Source organism: Echiichthys vipera (assembly GCF_963691815.1).
Source record: "Echiichthys vipera genome assembly, chromosome: 22".
Lineage (NCBI taxonomy): Eukaryota > Metazoa > Chordata > Actinopteri > Perciformes > Trachinidae > Echiichthys > Echiichthys vipera.
Genome location: NC_139847.1, coordinates 7,030,168 through 7,051,320, shown reverse-complemented (window position 1 = coordinate 7,051,320; position 21,153 = coordinate 7,030,168). Strand labels below are relative to the sequence as shown.

Here is a 21,153-nt window from a genome sequence, read left to right as displayed (position 1 = left end):
TAAAACCTTATATTCCCGCTGCCCCAGAGCCCACAGGCCAGCCTCGTGCAGCTGAGGGAGGGGGGGTTGCCAGGATTTGGATTTTCAGGAGGAAAGGCATGTGTGAGCCAATCATGGCCGAGATGTAAAGAAGACACACTGCAGGGTCTTTGCTTTGTTTGTTTGTTTGTTGGTTTGTTTGTTTACGGTCCAACCATCACGAGCTCTGCCTCTATGAAGAAAAAACTCAACTCTTAATGATTTTAATGACCAATTACATTTTTTAATTTGGTATCCTGTCTGTATGTTACCATGGCGACGTCTCCCTTTGGATGACCCTACTCAATTAATTGCAAATAAAGAAAATAATGAATTTAACCCCAATGTTACAATATGACCTGCATATGACATTGCATTTATATTTTTAATTAAGTTATTCATACTTTTAATACTGTGATGTTTATTAAATCATCTCTAAATTCTTTTCATGTGTCTTTTTATATTGTGTGTCTCAAACATCTTAACAAACAAAATGCAGGAATGTCACACTGTTGCTCCTTAATAGAGAAACAGACCACAAATACTCACTGTAAAAGAAAGTGGATCTGCTTTTAATTCAATTACAAACTCAATTTATCTAATTTTTTATCCTAGCAGAGACCTCAGAGTTTAAAAAGATACCGAATATGTCAAGATAAATTCCAGCAATGCTGCAGAATATATCTAAAATATATATATTTAATTTAATGGATTGATGCAGCCATACAAATGTTGCATTTTATCATTTCGCTGACACTAAACATTGAATTAAAGTGGATGTTAAGGGGCTTTGTGGAAGCTTGCACAGCCTTGACGTTTTAATGATGATAAACTTGAACTAAACAGTCTTTCACTGTCACTTTCAACGATGCGAGCAGGGTAGGTCTACTTAAATACTTAAATACTTCATAAACAACATGCACGTTATCCTCAAAGCAATTTCAGTCAAAAAACATGTACGTTGCTGTCCACAACATGGCGGTTTATGTTGGTGTTGGTGGTTCATTTTTACTCATTTTAGAGCTCGTTTACAGTTTTAAACATCGGAGAAGTGACAGTTACGGTTTTTAAAACCAGCAGTATTTTATCTTTTTAATTAAAAGTGTCGTTTTCACTGCATTTCTGTCAACGCATTGTGTCAACAGGGGGAAGAGTATATTTATATATGTATGTGGATGTGGTAACTTGTATGTCAGGATGGCCGAGCGGTCTAAGGCGCTGCGTTCAGGTCGCAGTCTCCCCTGGAGGCGTGGGTTCGAATCCCACTTCTGACAGAAACCTTTTTAGGAAATTATGACAATCCACTATTAATGTCTTTTATCACTTCCTGTGATGTGACTATCCTGTTCGGACATCGTATTAATACGTAACATGTGCATGTGTTAAAACGATGGAAAATAACCAGCCCACTAGATGGCGGTATCACAGCCAAGATGGTCACCTGTTGATTTTTACAGAATGTACTGTTAAGTCTGACGTTACACCCTTTCAAAATACGATTTATGGGTCCGAACTCTCCGCTGAAACAAAACAGACACAACAGCCAACATGTGAATAAGTACAACCACCTTTTTCGTTAATTTGTTCAATGAACCTAACACGCGCATGTCTTTGGACTGTGGGAGGAAGTCGGAGATCCCGGAGAAAACCCACGCAAACACGGGGAGAACATGCAAACTCCACACAGAAGGGCCCCAGCCGGGATTCGAACCAGTCCGTGCCCGAGCTCCGAAACAACACGAAAAAGCCACGCTCTCCTTCTCCTTCCCATTACTCGATTTTGGTAGGGTCTTAAATTACGCCCACATACATTTTTTTTAGTAGAGGTTCGATTCGCCTTTCGATTGGTCTCAAAAGAGATTTTCGGAGGTGACTGGAGAGAATGGGCGAATGCACTTCCGGGCACAGGTCCGCCATCCAAACAGGCTGCAGTACCACGCTTTGCCGCCAAGCCCATGGTGGCATTTGACGAGAGCGCCTGTCCTGGGGTCCTGGTTTTTCTTTCCACATGACATTTGTTTTTTAAAGAAGCCACACACACACTTTAAAAACAGAAACAAACAAAGTGTCATAAAGGCCGAAGGCTCAGTGAAACCCAAAGCCAGCATCGTGTCATCTTTGTTTTGTTTCATTAATAAATCCCGCTCGCTCTCTAATCTGTTTTTATTTAACCAGGAGTTTAAAGACACAGTTTTTTAATGAGGAGCCATCTGACAATGTCGCCCGCTGCAAAGAAACGCCAGACAACGGCTAATGTTAAGTGACAATTTCACCTTTATTAACATGGTGAAGAATCATTAGTAAAGGTCGAGGTGACAGGATGGAGGAGGTCTGGTGCTCAGGTGGTGCCTGTAAAGAGAGCAACACACTGAGAGAGAAAAGACTCATTAAATCACAAGGACGTCACTGGCATGAATCACAGCAGCTTTTTTATCTTTCAGCCGCGCGGGCCGTCCGCGTGCGCGTTGAAGGTGATTTAGAAAGCAAAAAAATTCAAATGAGGTCTTTTGATTATTTTAGATTAAACCTTTTCTCAAATAGTAACCGTCCCATGTTTGTGTTGCAAATAAAGAAATCTCCCGGCCAATATCTTTATTCAAAATGAGGAATTTAACATTTAAAAAGCAGCTTTTTCAAGGCTGCTGTTAAACATTGGTCTGGTTCATTCCCTGAACTGTATAGAGGCAACCTAATGTGCACGTGCGTTCATGATGTTGGTTTGGATCTACAGTCCTGATGTTGGGAAAATTACTTAAGAGCCAAATGTGTATTAATCCGCAGCGTAAAACAGTCTCCACTAAATGCAGCATTTCCTCCTGTTCATGTAATGTTTGATAAAAACTACAGAGCCTGTTTTAAAAAAGCGAATTATATTATGTTTTTAAAGATGTACGTCTTCATTAGGAACCACTGACCCTGAATGACAAAGGTCTTTTCATGTGTGTTTTCCCATTTGCTGTCGTGTTGCCGTGTGTCTTTGTCGTCATTTTTTGTCTCTATGTGGTCGTTTTGTGTCTATTTTCAGTCATTTAGCATCTCTTTGTCATCGTTTTGCATCCTTATAGTGATTTTTCCGTCTCTTTGTGGTCATTTTTGGTCGTTTTATGTATACTTTAGCATATCTTTGTGATTTTCAGCAACATTTTATGAGACCTTATGGGTCCCAGGCCTGTGCCTGGTAGGTCCTTCACTAATCCAGCCTTGTCTTTACAGATCTGCCTATAACAAACTGCTTGTTGTATTAAAAGATATGAAATTATTTCCAACATTTTTGGGAGTATTTTTGCTGTATTCAATAGTTACAGAGAGGATAGTCTCCAATAAATGCAGCATTTCCTCCTGTTCATGTAATGTTTGATAAAAACTACAGCGCCTGTTTAAAAAAATGAATTATTTTAAAGATGTACGTCTTCATTAGGAACCACTGACCCTGAATGACAAAGGTCTTTTCATGTGTGTTTCCTATTTGCTGTCGTGTTTTCTGATTTGCTGTCGTGTTTTCTGATTTGCTGTCGTGTTTTCTGATTTGCTGTCGGGTTTTCTGATTTGTTGTCGTGTTTTCTGATTTGTTGTCGTGTTTTCTGATTTGTTGGCGTGTTTTCTGATTTACTGTCGTGTTTTCTGATTTGTTGGCGTGTTTTCTGATTTGTTGGCGTGTTTTGTGATTTGTTGTCGTGTTTTCTGATTTGTTGTCGTGTTTTCTGATTTGCTGTCGTGGTTTCTGATTTGCTGTTGTGTTTTCTGATTTGCTGTTGTGTTTTCTGATTTGCTGTTGTGTTTTCTGATTTGCTGTCGTGTTTTCTGATTTGTTGTCGTGTTTTCTGATTTACTGTCGTGTTTTCTGATTTACTGTCGTGTTTCCTGATTTGCTGTCGTGGTTTCCCATTTGCCATTGTGTTTTAAGATTTGCTGTTGTGATTTGCACTTCAGGGCCACCGTAGTTTGTTGATGGTAAAGATGTTTATTCCTGATATTGATACCGATTGAACTTGCGTTTTACAAAAATACATGCATATATTATGTACCACTAACCCTGCATGGATGTGATATGATTGCTATCATTGTGCATGGTTGGCTCAGGTTATACATACAGAGCATGAATGCCATATACGTTTCTTTTATTATCTAGTTTGACATTCAATCATAATGAAAAATGAAGATATATAAACCAACTCAAAAAATAGACTTTCAGGGCTAAATTATGTTGTATTTGAACCGTGCTCGCATACATTTCTGATGCTGGTTGATGGTAATAATACTATAAAATGACCTTATCCTTAAAGCTGCTGTTAGTCCTGTGTGACGGACTAAACCCTCACCTGTCTGCAGCATCAAATTGACCACTGCAGTTAAATTCAAGTTAACCCTGACCTAAATCATAGCAATGAACTCCTGGAAGGCAGGCCAATAAATAAAACATGGAGTAGAAGTCCGTAAATAATTCACAGTGAAGGAATGTGTATCATCACCAACTGCCAGCGTCATCACCTGAATTTTCACCCAGCTTTTGGTTCCCATGGCGGGCCTGATGTTCCAGAGGTCGTGGACTCGGAGCCCAGATGTTAATAGAGGAATAAAAAGCCTTTTCGCTCCGGCTGCTTGAGTGACATTGATCTTGCAGTACAGAGACAGTGTCGTCCCTCAGAGACAGCACGCAGGGATAGAAGCTACATTTTCCTTAGTTTTGTCACTGCACGAAAACGGGGGGAAGGTTCAAACGCCACGTGCTTCAAATTACATCAAAAGCAAATATTTGATGATAGAAAAACACGTTCAAACTGTTTAATTAGGCTATAAATCCACATTAGACCGTGGTGATTAAGACGGTCTTTGGCCCAGTGTGAGGGGAAAAGTTCCTCTTTTTGAAATGGAGGCAGTGGGGGAGGGCTTCTGCAGTCATCCCCGCTTGCTTCCTTCACTGTAAGACGACTGCTGCTCAGACAGAAAGCTTTCATCTGCGCTGGAATGTGCAACGTTATTTAGTTTAACCAAAGATGTGGGTGCAAGGTGAGGATAGTGCAGCGGCAGGTAAGACTTGATAATGTGGATATAAACTGGTGCACAGACAAGTGTGATTTTAGTCACATTAGGACCTCTGCAGTTTCAATAACATCTGTTATTTGGGGGATTGTGGAGTAAAATAACCAAGGTTAAGTTCACAAATTTGTTTTTTGACTCAATATTTCTTGAATATTTGTGATTCGGTGTCTGAAAAAGTTCAAGATTACCTTTTCATGATTGATGAAATGAAATGCTTCCTTTGCAGCATTCAATAAAAGTAGGTTTTATAGTTGTTGTTTTTAAATGGTGAAAGTTCTCTCAAGTCATCTTCATTATTTATTTCAACACATTTATATTCTTTAATAAAACGTTAGCTGGATGGAATCAGTGCTTCATTACAGTTAAAGGAATAGTTCACTATATTGGGTAAAGTGCTAATTCCCTTTCCTGAGGAGAGTTAGAGGAGAAGAGCGGTGCCACTCTCCTCTCACCTGGGTACTTGAATCAGGTTTGCCTTTGCTTATTTGATTAATGATATATACCCACGGGATTCCTGCCATTTTTGGGTCGTGTCTTCATGGTTGAATGTACTGATTGTAAGTCTCTTTAGATAAAAGCATCAGCTCAATGTATGTAACGTAGCCTAATGCATGTTGTGTGTTAAAAAGCTACAGACAGCAGCTATTTAGCTCTGCTTAGCATAAAAGACAGGTTCATTTCATGGCCCATGTAAAACTTCGAATTGTTGTGTTTATACTTCAATTTTAGAGCTTTATGGGCTGGTAGTAGATTTTGTTAAGTTTTTTTCCAGTCTTCATGCTAATAGGCTAAAAGCTTGCCGGCTTGGATCCATAAATAAAGCCGTAGTTTGACATTTTGAGAAAAAGGCTACACAAATTCTTCTTGCTAATAAAAGATTGATACCACTGAGATCTGATAACAGATATGAGATCTGTCTTGTAAGTATGAAGTAACAGCAGCCAGTTAGCTTAGCTTAGCACAAAGACTGGACACCTGTAAACAAGGGAGCAGCTAGCCTGGCTCTGTCCAAAATGTAAAGATGTAAAGATTATGTGCTGCACTATTGTTTTGTTGGCTGGAACGAAGGCCTAGGCTGAATATGTGTTCCAGACAGTACAGATATTTAGCTTAGCTTAGCACAAAGACTGGAAACAGGGGGAAACAGCTAGCCTGGTTCCGTCCAAAGGTAACAAACATATAGCATGTTTAATTTGTGAGCTTTAGAGGCGCCAATAGGCAAATTCTGCTGCCTTTGGAAAGCCAAGCCAGCCAGCATTTAGCCTAGCTTAGCATTCAACTAGAAACAGGGAAGCAGCTGCTGACCCGGCTCTGTCCAAAGGAAACAAAACTTACCTACCACGACTTAAAGCTCTAAACCTGAAGTATAACAACAACAATTTATGGTTTTACATGGAGTTATGTGCGGGACTATTTTTTGAAAAGCCAACAAATTGTACTGCAGCCCAGTCTTTATGCTAAGCTAACATAACTATTTGCTGTCTGAAGCTTCAGACAGTGCCAGGCTAGCTGGAGCTTTGTGCTGAGCTCAGCTAATGAATATGAGAACTGCATCAATGTTCTCATCAAAACTCCTGCTTTGAGAGTGCAAAGTTTGTTGAAAGTAAAGTAGCAGGTGGAAATGAGTCAGAGGCCACAGAGAGTGAAACAGGTTTTTAAGGATCCTTCTGTGATTTCACTTCCTGTATTTCCTCGCCATTCTCCCCCAGTCGGCCTCGTGAAGTTCCTCTAGTTGACAGGATGTGAGGATATTCGATTATCTCGCCTCCCAGCTGAACGTCTTCTCTCTTCTCTGTTGACAACACGGCCTGTTTGACGATCCCTCTGTTGTGTGAAGATACTTTTCTTTCCCCCCACAGAGTCTGATGGAGAGAGCGCTTTGTCTTCTGAAGATGAGGGAGACATTCAGGTATCACTGAGCCTCCTGTTTGATCAATGCCACTTTCTAATGTGCAGTAGAGCCAAATCACATGGTGGGAAACGCTGAATGTGCACCTTACAGAAACGTTTCCCATGTGATTGTAAAAAAAAAATGTCAAAAATGACTTTGGACTGGCTTTACTACTCAAGTTTAATCAGAGAAAATTATTATTATTATTAATTTAACCTCAAAACTCACATTTTTAGGATAAAAATATAGCAAAAATTCTAAAAAAGAAAGTTAAAACAACTCGATAACCAGGACAATTTCGATTTGGGTGCCTCAACTTTCTCAAAAATGTGAATAAAATCAACAACACCAACTTATTGTTAGGTGATTAATCTTTTTCTCCTGTTTGTTAGTGTGCGATCCTGGAAATTCAGAGGGACGAAGCCAATCAGAGACTGTGTGAACTGGAGGAAGGTGAGAATCCCTTCCTCCTTTTCTTTACCTGCTTCTTGTTCCCATTCACTCAAATTCACCTACAGATATTCAGGGTGCTCTCGTGCATTTTTCTTATAACAACGAAAGGTAATGCGTGGATATTTGTGTGTATTCCACGTATTTATTGTGTGTTCCCCATAGTGAAAGCATGTGACATAGTATAAGACAGTGAGGCGCCGTATAGGGAAGCAGGTCTGGCACATAAGACATAGGACCTTAATGCAGGGGAGAGGGGTTCGATTCCCGACTGTAGTAAACCAAGCCACTGCCTCTTTTCTGATCCTAACCCAGTGTGTTTCATGCCTAACCCTAACCGCCACTTGTTGCACTTCGAGGTCGTCAGATTTGCATGGTGGACTGTTCGTCCATTACGGCTTTTTTTATAAACCTTGCCAAGTGTGTTTCATGCCTAGAGGGGCCTTCACTTTATAAGCTTTTTGCGCTGGGCTCACCGCGAGATTTGGCGCAGGGACCCAGTAAACGACTAAATCAACATTAGTATTAAAGCTACCGTTTCATATAACCGCTTATAAAACTCCAAGCATTACGTTTGCTTCCGAAATCATAAAATGACATTAATCCGGGAAACTCGAACACACAAACAATACGTTTTTCCTCCATCTTTCTAGCCTTCTTAATATCACTCTCTGGTTGCCTAGGAAACATAAAATCACAGCGCTTTTATCTCATTGGTTGCGCTTTTGAAAGGTCGGCTGCAACAAGGTCAAAGTTCAACCGATTTGAACTTGGAGCACAGCGGCAGAGAGGCAAACCTGAGCGGTGCGCGCCGCTACATTGGGCGCTACTGCCTCCTTCATGGGAAATTAATGAAAAGTGTTTTTATCGCGTATCGTGTGTAGGGGCCTTAACCCTAACCGTCACCTTTGGTTGGCTAAAATCAGTCACGTAGCATTTTTCTTTGTGCGTTGTTGCACTTCTGCTTTAGCGTATTTTGACTTCTGGTCCAGTCCTGCGGTCCGCTAGCTAATTTTTTATTTGTTTCCGTAGGAATTTCTATGAATTTCTGTGCATAACTTTACGCAGGATTTGCCACGAACACGTTGCGATGTTAAAGGAGATGAAGTCTCAAGTGCATTGGGGAACATGAGAAGGATAAATAAAAAAGAACCATGCACACATTTCACACGGAAAGTTTCAGGTAGACTCCATAAGTTTTAACTCAAACCTCTCCTCTCTTATGACCATGACGGACTCCTCCTTTCATCTCCAGCCTCCAATCAGCTGTTAAAGGAGATACACGTACTGGAGATGCAGTTCCAGGTTGAGCGCTCCTGCAGGGAGAGTGCTGAGGCGCTGGCTGTCAAAGTATGTCTCTCTACCACCGTTTCCTCCTTTCTTCTCCTACGTCCTTTCCTCTCCACGTGGTTCCTTTTCATTCCTTTACTTTCTTGTCGTTTCGATCTTTACCTCTTTTTACTTTGTTCTGTTTCCTTTCTTCGCGTTTCCTTTTCATTTGTTTACTTTCCTATCTTTTTCGTTTTACTTCCTTTTTTCTTTTGTTTCCTCTTCCTTATCTGCACCCTTTCCTATGCTTCCTTTTCATTCCTCTCCTTCTTTTACTTTCCTTTTTCACTTATTTCCTTACCTTTCCTGTGCCATTTCCTTCCCTTATCCCTTCTTTTCCTTATGATTCCTTTACTTTCCTGTCGTTTCCTTTGCTACGATCTTTTCTTCACTTCTGTCACTTTCCTCTTTTGTTTGTTTCCTTTCTTTTCCCATCAACTTCCTTCTTCTTGTTTCCTTTTCCGTCCTTTACTTCTTTTACTTTTTCATGTGTTTCCTTTCCATTCCTTGCATTTCCTTTTCATTCCTCTTCTTCCTGTCGTTTCCTTTGCTACGATCTTTTCTTCACTTCTGTCAGTTTCATACCTTTTCTTATCCTTTTTATCTTTTCTTTACATGTTTTACTTTCCCTTTTCTTTTGTTTCCTTTCGTTTCCCATGACCTTCCTTATTTCCATTCCTTTCCTCTTTCACTTGTTTCCTCTCTTCCTTGTGTTGCCCTTTCCTTACTTTACTTCCTTTGCTGTGATCTTTTCTTCACTTCTATCGCTTTCTTTCCTTTTTTCTTTTGTTTCCTTGTTTTTCTCATGACCTTCCTTTTTCTTGTTTCCTTTTCAGGACTTTTTCATCTGTTTCCTTTCTTTTCCTGTGCCATTTCCTTCCCCATGTCCCTTCCTTTCACTCCTCTTCTTTCCTGTCGTTTCCTTTGCTTTGTTCTTTCCTATATTTCCTTTCCTATATTTCCTTTCCTTTGTCCTTTCTTCTCCTCTTCCGACATGTCAAGAGACTGAAGTAAGAACAGCTTCACCTTCTGTTAAATATATGATATACTCTGACCTCTGTCATTTTTTATATAAATTGATTAAAATAAAAAACAACACAAACCTCCACGCTCGCAGTTGATCCTCTGTTGCCTAGGTGACCAAAGAGAACAAAGCCCTGAAGAGGACGAGCCAGATGCTGATGCCGCTCATCCCCGAGCTGCCTGAAAACTTGGCTGCCGCGACCTCTGACCCAGAGGACGATCCCGCGGTAAGCAGTGATGGCGTGGTCAGCGTCGGTGAGGAGGCGCTGCTGCTGGAGGGTCAAGCCAAGATCACAGGTTAGACAACGCTGCTGTGAAGAAGCTGGACTCGAATAACTGACATTTCTTTGTCTCTCTAAACCAAATTAGGAATACATTTGCAAAACGTACATATGATAAAGTATATAAAATAATATATAAAGCATTATTACACCCGTCTGGTGAATACTTGATTTTGATTGGTCCATTACAGCCCAGAATGTCGCTATGGACACAGTTCTGACTTCAGACTCTGGAGGATTTTATTTTGAAATCCAAAAAATCATTTTAAAATCAGTATTATGTGTCAGATTTATCTATCAAGTAAGTAGTAATAAGTAGGATAATGCAGAGCCAGCTGGTCATTATTGTGGGTTTAATTGAGGATTCCTTAAAATAATACAATAATAAATAAAATTAAAGTCACATCTATAGCTTTGGTTGTACCCCATTATAAATCCAGTCCAGCCAATTATTTAATGAATTATTCCAATTAATTATTTTGTATTCATGTATTTATTCAGATATCAGATTTAACATTTTTATTTGTTTATTCACACAAAGAACAAAGCTTATAACGGAAAATAAAAAAACATTACAAAATCATACATAATTAGATCACAAGAGAACTGGACACACATTAAGGAGGTTGAAATAGTGAAAAGTCTATGACCTTTCATGAACCTGTGTGTTTGTGTGTGTGTGTGTGTGTGTGTGTGTGTGTGTGTGTGTGTGTGTGTGTGTGTGTGTGTGTGTGTGTGTGTGTGTGTGTGTGTGTGTGTGTGTGTGTGTGTGTGTGTGTGTGTGTGTGTGTGTGTCAGAGTTGCAGGCGTCAGTAGACGGTCTGCTGGCTGAGAAGCTGCAGCTGGAGCAACAAGTGGAGGATCTGACCAAAGAGCAGGTCCATCTCAGAGAGCAGGTACATCTGTGTGTGTGTGTGTGTGTGTGTGTGTGTGTGTGTGTGTGTGTGTGTGTACCTTATATATGCACACACACCTGACTTTCTCCTCACAGCTCGCACTGGAGGTGGAGGAGAAAGAGGCCATACTGAGGAAAATGAGCAAACAGAACAAGACCATGAATAAAATCAAACGAGGTGAGTCCTTATTACATTTGGACTGAAATAATGAATCATTATTTTCATTATTGATGAATCTATTTATATGTATATATATATATATATATATATATATATCCCAAATAATCGATTATTTACTCTAGAAAATGTCAAAAACCAACCATTACCAAGTGTAATTTCACCTAAATCACACACACACACACGCACACACACACTAACCACATTAACAGAGTTTTATATACTGTACATCTATTAGATTTCACCCTTAGTTTCCCCTTGGGGATGATAAAGTTTTCCAATCTAATCTAATCTTAAGTTTTCTGCTGCTGCTACAAAACTATGGATGTGACGAGTTTTATATAAAACAGGGGAAAGCTGCAGATCCTCATGAGTGACAGACTTAACTCGATTTGACTAATATTCTGCAGATTTTCCTCAAAAACAACATGGATGCCATCGTAAATGCCACTTAATTTTTTGTGTGTGCTCTTTGTGTGTGTGTGTGTGTGTGTGTGTGTGTGTGTGTGTGTGTGTGTGTGTGTGCGGGCAGTCTCCCATCTTGTCACCGAGGAGTTCACAGAAATGTCTCAGAAGCTGGAGCTGGAGCAGGGCCTCCGGCAGCACGCTGAAGTCTTCGCCCACCAGGTGCGAGCGCGTGGCATGCCTGTATGTGTGTGTGTACAGATGTGTGTCTGTGTGTGTGTGTGTGTTCGTGTCATTTTGTCATACATTCACACCTATAGATACTGAGGGTGACAGGTCGTGCCACAGGAAGGGAGAGGGAGTGTTAGAGCGTTGACCTTCGGGCGGCTACGGCGAACAGACGGACGCTTGGACGCACGCGGGGGGAGGAAGACACACACACACACACACACACACACACACATTTCTGCTGTCAGCTGATGTGGCGGGACAGGAGAAGGGGTCTCCATTCTATGTTTTCACACCGATGACACTTTGGTCAAATCCAGGCTCTTTCTGTGTGAGGCAAAATGTTCACACACACACACACACACACACACACACACACACACACACAAGACAAAAGCAGACACACACTCGTACACAAGCTGGAAAAACACCAATTCACTTAAAAGCCACATACCCAAACACACACACACACACAGACACACACACACAGACACACACACACACCCAGCTGCTCCTATAATGAAGGTCTTTTCTTTCAAAAAACGCCCCTCTGTTCCCTTCCCTTCCCATTTAGCCCCTCCCTCCCTCATAATTAGTGGTCATCACTGCCGCTGAAGGAGAATAGTGGTCTTTAAGCACAACCTGTCTTTGCCTGACACCTTTATGTTTTGCCGAGCATATAGCAATTGTCGCCTTTGTGCGCGGCGTCCTCCATTTATCGGACAGGCACACAATGGGCCTCGCAGGGGTCCTTACCTGTGAAAAGGACCCCCAACTGTTCACACAATCCCCCCCCCCTCCCTTTACTCTCAATTCATGGTAAAAGACCCCCCTGCGCTGAATGCCTCTTGTATGCACTACTATTTGTCTGTTTTCATGTGTTTTGAAAACACCAACCATTCACACCTCTCCTCTGTGATGCATGATGGTATAATGACGCAGCCCCTCAAAACAGGAAACAATTTGGAGGCTTTTTTTTCCTCTTTTCTCGCCGTCTTTGTGCGGCTCTGTGCGGTTGTGTCCGTGTGTGTTTGTGTGTATGAAATAATTGCGCTAATTGCTGTGTGAAAATTGCTCTCTGCTGAAGGGAGACCCGAGATTAGAGCGGGGTGTAATCTGAGCGCGGAGTCTCGTGCTGCCGCGCGGTGAAACAGAGCTCACTCAACCGGCCCGCAGTTTTTGTCCTTATACAGTAAAAAAACCCGTTAATTAAAAAGAAATAACTTTTTCTCACACTTCCTGTTCTCTGATCACGGACCAATATGACCAGAACACACGTGAGATGACGTCCTTTGTTCTTTTTCTGTACATGACACAACAAACAGGTGACACAGGATTTTGGTTTCTTCGCTCTTTGGGCGTAAATACATTTAAAATGTATCTGTGAAACAAACCACAAGAAATCCAATTAGATATAGGCCTTGGCAATGTCATACCTTGATAACGATATATATCACGATACATCATGTTCTCTGGTTAATCCTTAACATATTATATGAAACCACTCGAGCCTATTTTTGTATGCTCCTGTATTAAATACTTGAAAAATGAAAAGTATTTTCTATTAGGAACTTTTGTGGAAATAGATTCTTCAATATAGATCAACAAACAGGATCAGCTTTTTCTCCGTGGTTTATTTTCGCCAAAGCATTTTCCTCTGCAGACTAAAATACGTTCATCCCTACATCCTCACAAAGTTAGAGTCTAGTAGAAATGACGATGAGCCAAATCTCGCACAGTCTTTTAGGGAGAGGGACAGGACGCGAATAGCCTTGGTTGGGTGACGTCTTTAGACCAAACTAAAACATGCCTTAGACATTACAGTTCTGAACACTCTGAACCTCTCTCATCACAAGGTCTCTTACACAGGGTGCAGATGCACAAATATGCCATTACACCATCAAGAGTTAGTTATTTGCGTTATCCATTAGGAAGGTGAGACAGAGGAGACACTGAACTGTGTCTGACCTGACAAAACTAGGATTATGAATTACAAATATCCAAAATCCCCACAACAGAACTTTAGTGCAAAGTGACATCAGAACATAAAGCGTTGTCCAACTGACGGAAATATTTCCTCAACACAGTTCGGCTGCTGCTTTTTCGCGATATAAACGACATAAGAAAATATGAGGAGCTCTTTTCCAAAACGCTATAAATCCATTTGAATAGTTTTCAGGAAAATGACATTTTTTACCCGGACCCACACATTTGGTTCATATGCAATGTATCTTGTCAAAATGGTTTTTATGGCTCAGTCTGAACACGTTGAACGGATGGACGAAACGAAAAACTCTCCCGCTTCAGAGCGCCGCCATGTTGGATCGCATAGAACGCTCACTGAATTCTGATTGGTCGAGAGGACGTATGCGTTTAGGCTAAAAACAGGTTTGGCGCTGGTCGCGGTTTGGAAAGGAACTGCATCTTGAGACCATTTTAAACAAGGAAATACAGCGATTTGGCATGAAACACTGATGAAGCAGTGAAAAGGTTCTGTAAACAGCAAAGTGGCTCAAACTCATTTTTTTTAAATTTGGCTTTTATCTCGTTTTGGAAAAGAGCTCTTCATATATACAAGGCCCGGCCTTAAATCCGTTTAAAACTCTCTATTAAAAATCTATTTTTTTTCACATTTATTACTGCTATTAAATACCTTGTTTTTTTAACATAGTGGCTCCTGACTGACTTTAATATCCTCTTTGTCTGTGTGTTAATGTGTGTGTGTTTAATAACTCATCTAATCTAACTGATCAATACCCACAATTCCACCTGCATATACAATAATAAACATCACACAAGCTCATGCAAAAGAACAAAATGTGTGATCGTTTATAAACTCTAAAGCACAATTATTGACTCTTTATTTGTCACAGTGTGGATGAAAGAATCTAATTTTCTCAGGTAATCAAAGCAAAGCTCCGTATTTTTCCACTAATCATAATGTAGGAGTGATTATTTTTTTGTCTCACGGCTTAATCGTCCTGTTTGCATTGTTACTATTCTTCATTGAAGCCGATGAGTAATTCCAAGTCATTGTTCCGTTAAACGGCGGTTTTGAAAACACTCTCTGCATTGTCACAACCTCCTGGGGGAGAAAATGAACCGCCAGCCATTCAGATCTCACTTTATTTACCCCTCTAATCGTGGCTCATTGTCATTAATGGATTTCTTTTTTTTCCGTCTTCGTAGAAACAGATAATCATAAAGATGCGTTCAAGTTGTCAAAAAAAGATGATTGGTTCGTCTTGTCAGATGTTGGTGCAGCAGAAGGAGGCCCGCAGAGAGAGCCTGATGCTGACGCAGGGCTCAGAGACCGGCCTGCAGCTGCAGCGGGCGCTGGAACAAATCTCTAACATCGGCGTGGCCCTCTGTGATATACAACGCCATTACCAGGACCAGGTGTGTGGAGATGATGATCATGATGATGATGATGATACTGGAAGCAACTGGAAGCAAAATGGTCTATTTATGGGGGTCATCCTTATGTTCCCCAGGTCCTATGTTCCCCGCTCGGACAACATCGGACCCTTTTTCCCCAAATGGGTCCGATGTTCCCCGGTCGCATAAGCCTCTGCCTTCGCTGATTTCATTCAGCATTTTGTCAGGGTTAGGGGTTACTGTAAGGGTCAGGGTTAGGGGGTAGTGTTAGGGTTTACATCGGCCTATTTGCCGTGGAATTTGGCCCTGATGTTGGAAAAATTAACAGACCGGCGAACATACGACCCTTTCTGTAAAAAGCGGGGAACATCTGACCTTTTTTAGGAAAAGCGGGGAACATACATAGCGGGGAACATAGGACCCAAGGAAATAGGTACGCTCCCTATTTATGTTTTCTAATTGGCCCTGTGTTCAGGTGAAACAGAGTCAGGGTGCTGAGGAAGAGAGCGGCGTCCTCTCCGAGCTGCAGAGCCTGAAGGAACAGCTGGAGAAGAGCGAGGAGGAGAGGAAGGCCTTAGAGACTCAGCTGTGCGACGCTATCGGCTCCGTCGCACTGCTCCAGGGGGAAGGTAGCTGCAAGTGGAGAAAACATTCCCTAGCATTTCCAGGGAACTTAAGTTAACTTAAGCTTAAAGTTGTACTCCATAAGAACTGAGATACGTTGTTTCTAGCGGCCTCTGTGGCAGTAAGATGTAACTGCAGGCGATCCTGTTCTTTCAGAGCCCTCAATCTTTCACCTCTCTACTTTCGGTCCGTCCCCAATATGTTACCCTCTGAAATCCCTACACACACATGTTCCTATTTCACTTCTGCCCTTAATACAAGCCTGACTCAGGAGTTGAGGTTCCCCGACTTCCGATTACAAGTGAACGCAGCATAACTGTGGCAGACTATCTATCTATCTATCTATCTATCTATGTATCTATCTATCTATCTATCTATCTATCTATCTATCTATCTATCTATCTATCTATCTATCCATCTATCTATCTACTCTATCTATCTATCTACTCTATCTATGTAGCTGTCTATCTATCTATCTATCTATCTATCTATCTATCTATCTATCTATCTATCTATCTATCCATCTATCTATCTACTCTATCTATCTATCTATCTATCTATCTATCTATCTATCTATCTATCTATCTATCTATCTATCTATCTATCTATCTATCTATCTATCTATCTATCTATCAATCTCTCTATCTATCCATCTATCTATCTCGATAGATCTATGTCGATTGAAATCTACGAATGACGTCACAGACACTGGTCTCTGAAAGCTGCGTCCTCAAACGCGTCTGAGCTGATTCATCTTGTCGTTACCTTTTAGAAACTGTGCTTTCTTCCAAGTCCTTGTCTCTGGGCTGTGAAGTGTCTTTTCTCTTTTAACGAGCAGGTGCTTCTTTTAATTTGGATCAATATTATTTTGTATATCAGTGTGAGGATCGAAGGAACTGTTTTACCATCTTCCTTTGTAGTGAAACGGCTTCAAGTTACACTGAACATGGAGAATACTGATGAACCGGAGGAGAAGGCCGCTCCTGCTCCGCCTCCACCTCCACCTCCTCCCCTTCCTCTACCTCCACCTCCTCCCCCTCCTCTACCTCCACCTCCTCCTCCCACTGCTGTCACCAAGTATGTTTAGTTAAAACCAGGAGATGCAGTGGGCAATCTTAGATTCACATGATTGTTCCTGTATCGGAGGCTTTTTACAGCCTTATAACTGTGCCTTTTATACGTTTTATAAGTTCCCCACATATGACAGTTTGACCCCTGTGACCTCTTCCTCTCTCTCTCTGTGCCAAGTACACTTGATTTCCTGAGAAGCAGGAGAAAAGAGAGAGCCACTAAAACTGATCAAAACAGTGAGTGTCACGTCCTGAATTCATCATTCATCCTGTTTTCTTGGATTTTAAATACATTTTCATACGATATTGAAATACAAAAGAGACGCAGCTCAGTCGTAAAGGTTTAAATGTGTTATCCATCTCTAATCTTCTAGTAGCAGCGCCCTTGTTGGACACGAAGACGAGAGCGGTGGATGAAATGATGGAGAGAATAAAGAAAGGCATCGTCCTGAGGCCCATTAAGAGAATCCAGGTGGACCCTTCGTGCTCACAAAGACTTTTTACATCTGTTTGTGTGTGTTTAATGTAATATGTGATCTGATAGCTTTCTGACTTTTGTCGTCACAGGAGGATGACAGCGCATGGAAGGTCAGTTATCCTCACTCTCGTTTGTTCTTGTTTTGTTTTCTATTACAAAGCAGTTCTGTTCCCAAATCTCCCCGAATCTTTTCGCAGGACCAGAGGAGTGAAAACAGAAAGTCAGCTATCGTGGAGTTGAAAGGAATGCTGGTAATCAAACTCACGTCCTAAGTGATAAATGGAAACTCAAGCCACTTTGTGTCCAAACATCTTTAACTATTCTTCACACAAGGACAACATGAAACGTCAGCACCTCCGCAGAGCGCCGTCCAGGCGGGGACGTGGCCGAAACGTTGGGGAAGCAGAGCTCCTGCAAGTGCTGCAGAGGAGGAGGAGAGCCATGGGGGAGAACCAGGACCAAACACAGGGTATGCTGTCCCGACGGGTGGGCAGAATCATGCTGCAGTGTGTGCCGTCTCTTTGTTCTTTACCTTTGTCTTTTGTTAAATGGGTTTCACTTAACGTTGTCGGTGCTGTAGTTTTTCTTTTCTAGCCTCTTGTGTGTCTTTGTTAGTGGTTGGTTTAGAGCCAGAGGTACGCCGAACATCCACGGGAGGAATTTTGATTAAAAAGACAGTTAGTACAAACCTTTAAAAGGACTTTTTCAGATTTGCATACCTTAGATAAAACAAAACACAGCCACATTTTCCCATAATATTGATATTTCCCATTCATGAAATGGATGTTTGTTTAAAAACAAAAGTATTTCTTTACAGTAAAAAGTGATTGATTAACATCGATTCACCCCTCAACGAAAAAGTGCAGAATAAAACCACTCATGTCATTTTATCACCTATTAATTGGATTTAGTTCAAATGTGCCCTGATATATAATCATTATGAAACCAGAGGCTTTTAAATACAAAGTAGTCACAGGTCGATTTTTCACACAGGCACATTTTTAAAAGAAAGTGACTTTTAAGTCAAATATGACGACATGTTGGCGCCAATATTTACACGCAAACAATAAAGGTGGTGCAAAAGAGCAAAATGTGTAAAGTGAGGAGTAAAGTGCATTTTTCTAAATATTTATGTGTGACAAAGGATGCAAAAGTAAGGTATTTTAACTCTTGTACTTTTAGCGATATATCAAAAATACAGTTATTTTAAATTGAGCTCAAGATTTTGACAGTTTTTGGACTTTAAAAAGTAGTTTCTTGCTACTAAAGCTGTTAGTCAGGTTAGAAATAAATAATAAATAAGATCTGGGTTTAATTTACATACAACAGATATTTGATCTTGGGCAGTTAATTTTGATAGTGATTCTCAAAAATGCAAATGTGACCAGATCATGACACATGGTCATCCTTGTCTCTTATTTTCATTGTTTTATATATTTTATAACAAGTCCATGCTTGTTTGCTTGCATTAATGTAATATGTCATTAATATTTGCATGTAAATACACCTTATTATGTTTAAAGTTAAAGCTAAAGAGTCAAAACTAACCTTTTTTCAGGCTTGACATTCGATCCGCACGCAATGAGCATGAGCATCTTTGACTCTGCAATATTTATAATCAGAGCAAAGTGCTTTATCATATCACTGTGGTTAGCTGCATCCTTCAGTCATACTTCAGTCATAGATTTGTGCTTAACCTGAGGTAATCTCTTGGTCAGACCCTCAGCCGTGTGTCCCAGCAGCAGGAGGCGCTCCCTGGGAAGGCGAGAGTGGCAGCGGCCCTGTGCTCCGGAGGCTGAAACAGAACAGAGAGAAGAGAGACTCTCGCATCAGAGCATCAGCGCTGATCATCAGCCAAGACATCTGAGAGCAGTGACAGTCTTACTGTCATTGCTGGTTTAAACAAAGATGACCCCATTTGTTTTAATTTCTCAGTGTTTTTCTGATTATCATTTGTTTTGGTTTCAAATGAACCAATTATATCTCAGTATATGTATTGAATGAATATGTGAATGAACGCTTTTGTGATCATTTAAAACAAAATGTCAGTTGATCTCAGTCTCTTACATTGATCTCTATTGAAAAGTTCAAATAAACACTTGAGTTGTGATCACCCCTGAAAATTTCTTAAAGCTCCCATATTGTAAAAATGTCTTTTTTTCATTATAAAGCAGATCGAAGTGCTTTAAAAGTACTGTGAAAATATGAAAACGCTCAATCCACAGACAAAACGCACAAAGCCCGTATTTAGAAACTGGGTCTTTAAACGGTCCGTCTGGACTTTTGTGATGTCACAACTATACTTTATATATGAACCGTATATATAGGTAGAAAGTGATGCTACAGTGGCGTTACAGTCATTCCCGGGCTGCAGTGATTGAGCAGAGACACCGAGAACGCAGATGCAGAAAGACCCAGAAACACTGAAAATCAGAGCAAACTGGGCTTTTTCTTAAAGAGACAGGCGCTAAAACGGAGCGTTTCAGACAAAGGGTGAATACAGGTTTATTCAGACAGACAGGATGTGAAAAATAATATGTTTTTGAACATCAAAGCATGTAAACGTGTTCTAGTAGAAACCCAAAATAGAAATATGAATCTTAAAATGAGCGTGATACAGGAGCTTTAATGTTTGTTATATGCTCCCGGGCGTACCAGATGGGCCGTGTACACTTGAAACTAACATAAAATCCAACATTGAGGGCTAAAGAAGAACAAAGAAGAGCATTTTTTTTCCGTCAAAAGCCATTTAACCCAGGCTTGCTTGCTTGGAATAGCCAGTACTTGTTGCGTGTCAAAGGAAATGAAACCCATTCAGCTGTGTGTAATGTCCGACGTCGTTCCTTTTGGGTGCCTGGGATTCATCTGATCTAAGTGCAAGTTGCAGGGTTTTTTTTGTGCTACAGAATATAGAAGAAAAATAGCCTGAGCCATAAAAAAAACACTTTATTATACGAAAACCCTTCACCTACTTCTCTCCCGAGGTGTCGGTCTCTTAAAGCTCGATCCAGCAGAAGGATGGAGGCTGCCATTTATTCTGGCACATTAGAGCTCTCACACCCGAGGCCCAGAGGTGTTGTTGAGATAAGAGCCTCAGGTGATCTCCGCGCTTCCTCCCGAAAGTATCTTTAAATGCAGCAGGTCGCCTTTTGTTTTCTCACCTCCACACAGATACTGTATATATATATATATATATATGTGTGTGTGTGCATGCATGCATGAATGGATGCAGTACACCACAGCCTCACACCGCGCTATCTACCTATCTGCCTTTGTTAAAAGCATTTGAAAAGATGAAATTACTCTCACCTTTGACTCCGACACCATTTTACTGTCTTCACACTGTTTCACATTATATATTCACTTTATTTAGCTCTTTTTACTAGAAGCTCTGCCTTTTCACTCTCCGGCATACATATTTTATTGTTTTCCTCCTCAGTCTCAGAGGTGTTAGCTTTTGGCGCGCAGTAATGTATTCTGTCCCTTCAGTGTTATTGAATCAATGCACATGAAAGTGTGTGTGTGTGTGTGTGTGTGTGTATGTGTGTGTGTGAGAAAGAGAGCAGGATGCATACAGGTAGTGAAAGCGAGACAAGAGGTTCTGAAACTCTATTCTATGGAAACTGATAAAAACATAAAAGGACGTGTTGACGAGAGCAAACTTGACTTTGAAACTGTGCATCTACAAAATGCTGCAGTGTGTCCCTCTTATTCCCTTTATATGGCTCTGATTGTACGTACGTCTATATTTTTACTGTATAAAAAAAACTATATTGAAGGCCCAGAAAAACTAAGTTCATGAACACCTGTAGTATTTATATGTTAAACTTTAATTCAGCCCACAGCATTGATAAGCTGTGGAGGT

General features: G+C 40.8%; 1 protein-coding gene across 1 annotated transcript; it reads left to right on the top strand.

Annotated features, from left to right (window-relative positions):
* Positions 1 to 4,966: 4,966 nt before the first annotated feature.
* shtn2 (shootin 2) lies at positions 4,967 to 19,369 on the top strand. The gene is made up of 17 exons (XM_083936781.1): positions 4,967 to 5,046; positions 6,918 to 6,967; positions 7,342 to 7,402; positions 8,655 to 8,749; positions 9,865 to 10,048; positions 10,831 to 10,928; positions 11,024 to 11,105; positions 11,638 to 11,732; positions 14,991 to 15,137; positions 15,592 to 15,745; positions 16,661 to 16,817; positions 16,989 to 17,047; positions 17,185 to 17,282; positions 17,378 to 17,398; positions 17,486 to 17,539; positions 17,622 to 17,757; positions 19,007 to 19,369. Exons 1-17 carry the CDS (start codon positions 5,013 to 5,015, stop codon positions 19,153 to 19,155), a joined length of 1,674 nt encoding a protein of 557 aa, XP_083792907.1. The 5' UTR covers positions 4,967 to 5,012; the 3' UTR covers positions 19,156 to 19,369.
* Positions 19,370 to 21,153: the final 1,784 nt, after the last annotated feature.